This window comes from Oncorhynchus gorbuscha, linkage group LG01, assembly GCF_021184085.1.
Source record: "Oncorhynchus gorbuscha isolate QuinsamMale2020 ecotype Even-year linkage group LG01, OgorEven_v1.0, whole genome shotgun sequence".
NCBI lineage: Eukaryota > Metazoa > Chordata > Actinopteri > Salmoniformes > Salmonidae > Oncorhynchus > Oncorhynchus gorbuscha.
This window is the reverse complement of record NC_060173.1, coordinates 20,007,349-20,016,003: the sequence shown is the minus strand read 5'-3', so window position 1 is coordinate 20,016,003 and position 8,655 is coordinate 20,007,349. Positions and strand designations below refer to the sequence as shown.

The 8,655-nt window shown below is 39.1% G+C and overlaps 1 protein-coding gene across 1 annotated transcript in view; it reads left to right on the top strand.

The window, feature by feature from the left end:
- Positions 1–1,605: 1,605 nt before the first annotated feature.
- LOC124034328 (engulfment and cell motility protein 3-like) overlaps positions 1,606–8,655 on the top strand; it is a 109,500-nt gene continuing 102,450 nt past the window's right edge. Inside the window, exons 1-4 of the mRNA XM_046347377.1 lie at positions 1,606–1,796; positions 4,063–4,171; positions 5,107–5,147; positions 5,245–5,317. Coding sequence (XP_046203333.1) covers positions 4,097–4,171; positions 5,107–5,147; positions 5,245–5,317 — 189 coding nt within the window. The 5' untranslated portion in view covers positions 1,606–1,796; positions 4,063–4,096. The remainder of the gene's footprint in view (positions 1,797–4,062; positions 4,172–5,106; positions 5,148–5,244; positions 5,318–8,655) is intronic.

Here is an 8,655-nt window from a genome sequence, read left to right as displayed (position 1 = left end):
ATGTAGCCATCTAGCCAGGCTAATGTTGCTAACTATCTAACCAAAACTTGCCTAGCATAGTTCACAATTGTCCATTTAAACAACTTAGACCTGGGTTTTATGAGCATTATGTCTCATACACAGTGGTGTAAAGTACTTTAAAAAATACTTGAAAGTGCTACTTAAGTCGTTTTTTGGGGTGTCTGTACTTTACCATTTCTATTTTTGACAACATTTACATTTACATTTAAGTCATTTAGCAGACGCTCTTATCCAGAGCGACTTACAAATTGGACAACGATGACTTCACTACATTCCTAAAGAAAATGATGTACTTTTTACTCCATACATTTCCCCTGACACCCAAAAGTGCTTGTTACATTTTGAATGCTTAGCAGGACATGAAAATGGTCTAATTCACACACTTATGAAGAGAACATCCCTGGTCATCCCTTCTGCCTCTGATCTGGCGGATTCACTAAACACATGATTCATACTGTGGTAGACTATGGAGGACTGCTCCTTCTGGGAGTGCCAATACGGCCGACCGGTGTCTCCATAGCACTGAGGTATAAGCCTCTCACTACATAGCTCAGCATTCCAGAGTTTATATACAGCTCCACGGTGGAGGTGTCATAATACCTGAGGCTCCCAAATGGCGCAGCGGTCTAAGGCTCAGTGCTGGAGGCGTCACTACAGACACCCTGGTTTGAATCCGGGCTCTATCACAACCGGCTGTGATCGGGGGTTCTATAGGGCTGCGCGCAATTGGTCCGGCTTTGGCCAGTGTAGGGCGTCATTGTAAATAAGAATTTGTTCTTAACTGACTTACCTAGTTAAATACTTGTTGTTTTTTAATATTTTTTTTGACATAAAACCAAGTGGTCAAACAGGGAAATGGTTTCAATCATTTTCCACCATTCATTTTAGAAACACTTAAAATAGCTTACACTGGCGTGACGTTTTGATAACCATGTAAGTCTCTATCTGACAAGGTGACTTTTATCAATATATTTGACTCTATTTACTCTCAGATTCGAAAATGCTAATTTTCATTAAAGTAGACATCATGCAAAACCATACATCCCTGCAAGCTCCTGCATTTCATCTCTAGCTGACACCTTTGCTAACAGGAATTGTGTCAATTTAAAACTTGCACAAGACAGTTCACCGAATTGTCAATTTAAAGAAATGTTGCACATTTATTCATAACTACATTTAGATAACATAGTTAATCCATAGATGTTTTTACTTTTGCCTCGATTCGGCAGTCTCGTCCAAATCATCATGGTATTTGTATTTCTTTGTGATAGCCATATTAGCAGCTAATTAGCATTTACATTTTTGGGGGTAAATACAGGCGAATATATTGATAAAAGTTACCTTGTCCAAGAGGGATTTACATGGTTATCAAAACGTAACAGCACAGTAAGCCTACACAGCCCTTATTTTAAGTGTTTCTACAATCTTCTACGGGAAAAATGAATGGTGTAAAAACGATTGGAACCATTTCCCTGTTTGACCACTAGGTTTTATGGGTGTTATGATTCATACTGTGGTACTCCATACCTTCTTTTCACTGTCTATGGTCGACACACAGTGCTTCCTACAGGGGGCGGGTGACTAAACTCAACCCGGAACTTTGCATGGTCAATAATTTTTGGAAACCTCTCCACCTAGGCACATAGGTTCTCCAAAATAGTTGAAAATATAATTCACTCTCGGATTATTGTCGTCCTCTCTAGGGAGAGATTTCAAATGCTTCCAGTCCCGATCTCGGCGCTTTCGCGAGGACAGTAACTTTTCTTTTCAAACAGGTAGGAGCCAAATAAAAGTGCAACTCAACCAGATATTTTCTTTGATTGTTCGCTAAACTTTGCGATCGAGAATGAACAAATCTGTTTCGTGAACCTGATACAAATGGCCCCCGGGTCTCAAGTTCAGCATTACCTGTCTCTTTTTAACGTTACCTGTTTCGTCCTTTTTTTGTGTCTATGGCGAACTAGTAGGATACACGGGCTGAGGAGCGTTGACATCATCAATAGTCAGTCACCCTAACTTTTATATATGAGTGAAACAACAACTCGAATCAACCTACATAATTAATAGTTTAATTCATTGGTTGGTCTTTTTTAAGTCGTTTTCACTGTATGCTAGCATGTACTGTGAAATGGCTTACTGCAAAGACAATAGTTTCCATTCCATTTTTGTAAAGTGTCAGGTAACAAGCAATCCTCAATGTTTCGACATACATTTGCAATTAATCACGACAGAAAAGGGCTGGCTCTCGAGACATGGATCAATTTCACTAGTGTGTCGACAACTGCCATTAACAAAGTTCTACTCAGCACCCAGAATGTAAAGCCTCAGGCACTAATAACCCCTCTCAAGTGGTGGTGCCGATGACAACAGACTTCAAAGTGTGTGTGTTTGTGGTGGCAGTTGTAGGTGGTCTGTCAGGATTGGAATTCCAGGGAGCCGAAGGCCAGCTCCTCCCCACCCCCTAAGGGGACAGGCGGTGGGATGGTTATTACAGCGTCAAGGGGCATGGCACAGTGTTAGTTCTGCAGGCTAACAGAAGGGATACTGGAGGATACACATTTATGCATAGCCCTATATGGTCATGGGCACTATTACTATATGGTTCACTGTAATCAAATCAAGCTTTATTTATACAGCACATTTCCAACATGGAATGCAACGCAATGTGCTTCACAAGAAAAAACAAAAAATTATTAAACTAAAAAGTAAAATATTTACTACACAACAACCATAAGAGGAATGAACAGTAGTTATACCATTCATATACAGGATTTACAAATGCAGAGACACTGATTCACACTTTACCTCTACACTCATACAACACATTCTCTTTTTCTCTCTTTTCTTTTTCTCTCTTTCGCACCTCTTCCTCTTGCAGTAGTAGCAGCGAGAGGGTGCAGCCCAATGCATGCTGGGACAGGCAGGGGAGAGAGCCTAGGATTCCCAAACACTGCTCTCCCTGCCAGCCTGTCATATAGCCTACATTTAGCATTTCAGTAATTTAGCAGACACTCTTATCCGGTGCGACTTACAGTTAGTGGATTCATCTTAAGATAGCTAGGTGGTACAACCAAATATCTCAGTCATAATAAGTAACATTGTCCTCAATAAAGTAGCTATCAGCAAAGTCACTACTAGTAAGAGGGAAAAAAGTAAAGTGTGAGTGTTAGTTCACAAAAGGATCATTATTATAATTGCCTTGTATTAATAGTAGGCTAGTATAGTAATGTTTGGGTCGAAGGAGCATTGTCTTTCACAAGGCTTCAAGAGTATTAGTATAGAGTATGAGAACATTTTCAGGTTAGAGTTTCCATCTGTTCTGCTTTAAATGTGTCTTAACAAAATAGCAAGGCTGAAGAGCTTATGACATTCCAGTAATTACAGTGTTATGTGATCAGCTATCAATGTAGGCTACAAGTTAACATCTATTGACCTACTTGGGATGACATAGGGCTACTGAAATGGAAGGGTTCTAGAAAACTATGTGCAGTTTGTCAGGTGAAAGAGGAAGTGCCCATGTTTTGACAGAAATGGCACTTAAACACCAATAATAAAACATAACATATTGTTTGTAGGTTCGTTCCATTGACCTATGAATGGGAGACACACGCATATATTTCCCTTTTCATCAAGTGAAGCATGTGCAGAATTGTTTAAAAAACTTTAGTGTTTCCATATGTGCTGGAGAGAGTATGAAAAGAGCTTGACTGTCCTCTCCTCTGGGACTCCCATCTGTGAGCTGAGGAGGAAATGGATGTCTATGTGTGCCATGGAGGTTGTGTATGCATGTCTGTCTTTGTATTCAATTGTATGTAGTCCTATGCACAGAAAGGGCTATGTTTCTGTACACACTGAAGCAAATGTAGACATAGTACCTTAAAAGAGGAAGATATAAGTTCAGCAAATTCATTTGGAAAATGAAAGCTCCAATGACTCGAGGGCAGGGCCAATCTGGTCAGGCAAGAAACGTACAGAAAAATACTAATTTACTGTCTGAATTATTTGATAGTAATATTAACCTCATTTGACCTTATCTCTCAGAGTCTTAGGAGGACACACATAAACACACTTCAAGATGCCCCAACAGGATATTGTGAAGATTGCCATCCAGATGCCAGGAGCATACCCTCAGCTCATTCAACTGGACCAGGTAAGCATCAGAACACAGGAGTGGAGCCAGAGAGTTTAGAAAATCTACTGTACTATCAACGCCTAAGTGGAAAGTTACAATAGGAATCCGTATTGCAGCCTATGGGTTGTAATAGAGCTGTGGTATATGTAGCAATACTGAGCGGCGATGGGCAGGATAATAATGTTTTTTATGAAGGGTTGATGCACCTCGGCATTACAATGACGGCCCACCCCGGCCAAATACTAACCCAGACGATGCTGGGACAATTGTGTGCCGCCCTATGGGACTCCCAATCACATCCGGGTGTGATACAGCCTGCAATCGAACCAGGCTCTGTAGTGACGCCTCAAGCACTGAGATGCAGTACCTTAGACCGTTGCGCTACTCAGGAGCTAATGTGCTGGGTGTTTAGGATGTCAAACTGTTAATAGACCAAGGCCATAATTAAATAAAAGGTTTTAGTTCGATATGGGTGCCTGTGAAGTTTGAACAAGCTGCTTCTGTAGACATTTCATGGGAGAAAAAAACTAACGGCAAGTCCCTCAGAAGCACTCCTATTGGACTACCAGACCTCACCAAAAACCTCTGATTGGTTGACCCCCTACAGACCACAAATTACAGGGCAATGATAGATCTACCACAGTACACAAACACTTTTGATTGGTTGACCACCATGTATACCACAAATGACAGGGCAATTGAAGTGTAGACATTAAAGTAGTTTGTCTCAGTTTGTCTTATTTATTCACTCTACCGAATGTCCCTGTTGCCTCATAAGTCAACAGCATAGAGGAAGTAAAAGCTTTGAGTTTATCTTGGATCAGCAGGCTCAGGGTCATAGGACCAGTGTACTATAGTTAATCCACCATGGTTTCCAAAATGAAAGCATGATATCTAAATCAGTTCTTACCTTCTGCTGCTTATTGACCACAACTATGTTTTCCTCCCGACAGAAAAAGCCCCTTTCTGCTGTAATAAAGGAGGTTTGTGATGGGTAAGTGTCTGTGTGTGTTCATGTTATCCTTGTAGAGTTCAAGCAAATACTTTGTCCACTTGCAGTAGTTACAGTGCCTATGATGACTGGGTTTTAGGTGGAATCTTCCAGGCCCTGATAACTACGCCCTCCAGTATGCCGACGGTGTTCAGACCTACATCACTGAATCTGTGAGTTGATTATCTTTCTTTTCAGTGAACATGGAGGCTGTCATCGGTCTTTCTGTCTGTCCAGTGTGTGACTTCAATACTTTAAGTTGACAGTAGAGGGTGTGGTGTCCCTGTCATGCCAGTGATGTCTGAAATGTCATCAACGCCAGTGGCCTTGGTCTGGGTAGCTGTTGGAGCTAAACTAAGCTTGTGACTTTTGAAAAGGCCAAACACAAACCTCTACCAAGGGGTATGCTGTGGCTGTGTTCATTGTTATTCCACTGCGTGTGTGATGAGCATGGGGTAATAGGAGGGTTGGTTGGCACTATTACAGTTGTGTGTCTGAGGAGAGATTCCAGCTATTTCCTGGGCCAGTGCAGGCATGAATGACAAATTAAACTAAACCAACTTAATTTCTTGCTCTCTCTCGCTCTCTCACTCTCTCTCATCCCCCTCTCTCCTTTCCCCCCTTCTCTCTCTCCCTCACTCTCTTTCTTTCCCCCCTCTCTAATTCTACTGAACAAAAATATAAACACAATATTAAGCAGATCTACTGTATATAGTTATAGCGTACCTATTGTATATGGTAGACCTACTGTATATAGTTATAGTAGACATAATGTATATAGTTATAGTAGACATAATGTATATAGTTATAGTAGACCTACTGTATATAGTTATAGCAGACCCACTGTATGTAGTTTTAGCAGACTTACTGTATATAGCTATTGTAGACTTACTTTATATAGTTATAGCAGACCTACTGTATATAGTTATAGCAGACCTACTGTATATAGAATGCCTACTGTATATAGTTAGAGTAGACCTACTGCATATAGTTATAGCAGACTGAATGTATATAGAATGCCTACTGTATATATTTATAGCAGACCGAATGTATATAGCTATTGTAGACGTACTGCATATAGTTATAGCAGACCTACTGTATGTAGTTTTAGCAGACCTAATGTATATAGCTAATGTAGACCTACTGCATATAGTTATAGCAGATCTACTGTATAAAGTTATAGCAGACCTACTGTATATAGAATGCCTACTGTATATAGTTATAGTAGACCTACTGTATATAGTTATAGCAGACCTACTGTATATAGAATGCCTAATGCATTTAGTTATAGCAGACCTACTGTATATAGTTATAGCAGACCTACTTTATGTAGAATGCCTACTCTATATAGTTATAGTAGACCTACTGTATATAGTTATAGTAGACCTACTGTATATAGTTATAGTAGACCTACTGTATATAGTTATAGCAGACCTACTGTATATAGTTATAGTAGACCTACTGTATATAGTTATAGCAGACCTACTGTATATATAATGCCTAATGCATTTGGTTATAGCAGACCTACTGTATATAGAATGCCTTATGCATTTAGTTATAGCAGATCTACTGTATATATTTATAGTAGATCTACTGTATATAGTTATAATATACCTACTGTATATAGTTATAGCAGACCTACTGTATATAGTTATAGTAGACCTACTGTATATAGTTATAGTAGACCTACTGTATATAGTTATAGCAGACCTACTGTATATAGTTATAGTAGATATACATTATATAGCTATTGTAGACCTACTGTATATGGTCCTTCTGTAGCTCAGTTGGTAGAGCATGGCGCTTGTAACGCCAGGGTAGTGGGTTCGATTCCCGGGACCACCCATACGTAGAATGTATGCACACATGACTGTAAGTCGTTTTGGATAAAAGCGTCTGCTAAATGGCATATATATTATTATATATATAGTTATAGTAGACTTACTGTATATAGTTATTATAGACCTAATCTATATAGTTATAGCAGACATAGTGTATATAGTTATAGCAGACCTACTGTATATTGTTTTTGTAGACTTGCTGTATATAGTATAGGAAACCTATTGTATATAGTTATAGCATAGCTACTGTACATAGTTATAGTAGACCTACTGTATGTAGTAATCGCAGACCTTCTGTTTATAGGATGCATACTGCATATAGTCATAGCAGACCTACTGTATGTAGTTATAGTAGATATACTGTATATCGTTATAGTATACCTGCTGTATATAGTTATAATTACATTACATTACATTTAAGTCATTTAACAGACGCTCTTATCCAGAGCGACTAGAATTCCTGCTGCATATAGTTATAGCAGATCTACTGTATATAGTTATAGCAGACATACTGTATATTGTTATAGACTTACTGTATGTAGTTATACCAGACCTACTGTATATAGAATGACTAATGCATTTAGTTATAGCAGACCTACTGTATATAGTTATAATAGACCTACTGTATATAGTGATAGCAGACCTACTGTATATTGTTATAATAGACCTACTGTATGTAGTTATACCAGACCTACTGTATATAGAATGCCTACTGTATATAGTTTTATTAGACCTACTGTATATTGTTATAATAGACCCACTGTATATAGTTGTAGAAGACCTACTGTATATAGAATGTGTTGTGGTAATTTCCTGTATTACTAAACATTGAGAGAGCAAACCACACACAAGTCAGAGTTCTATTATAAAGTCCCATCTTTATTTATATATGAGCTTCACCATAGCGCTATTTGACTCTCAGATCAATTCAGTGTCTATAAATGAATTATCTGAGAGTGCTTACAAAACAGTTCTTAGTATCATTTATAGCCAAGACACACCCATCTCAACTCACATGACGAAACACAGATCTTAGGAACATTACAAAGGAACACTTTACTTGAAAGAGGAGTATCCCATAGCTAGATAGCACTAGCTATAAATTATCGTTCAGTTTGCTCTCCTAATACGAGGTTCTACTTCTCGTTCTTGGTACAACATAGTACCAAAACATTACCTCATCCAATGGCATACAGTATATAAATTGTCAATTCTAGATACTCCCATCTCAAATACAACCCCTCTTGGACAAGCTCACCGAGACAGTGAGACTTAGGTCATATACTAGATCAAGATAAGGGCAACCTCAGAGGGGACATACAATAGGAACCGACACATTCCCATAAGAAGACACGCCTCCATTCTGTCTTCCTTCTCTTCTGATATTCTTCATAGCACCACATGGTTTAACAGATATATTGACATATTGTCACGTTCTTTCAAAATCGAACCCAGAAGCAGACCAGGACAAGGATAGTAGGAAGAAGGTAAGTATTTATTTACAAGTGAATGTGAATGGGTAGATATATCCAGGTGGCGTAGCGGGCAGCGGTGGTGAGTTGATGGGAGTAAATAGGTGGATCCAATGGGGTAGCGGAATCCTCTGACGACCAGGCGGGAATGGGGTAAATGATCCGGGTGAGTAACTGAAGACAGAACAAACGGAGGTA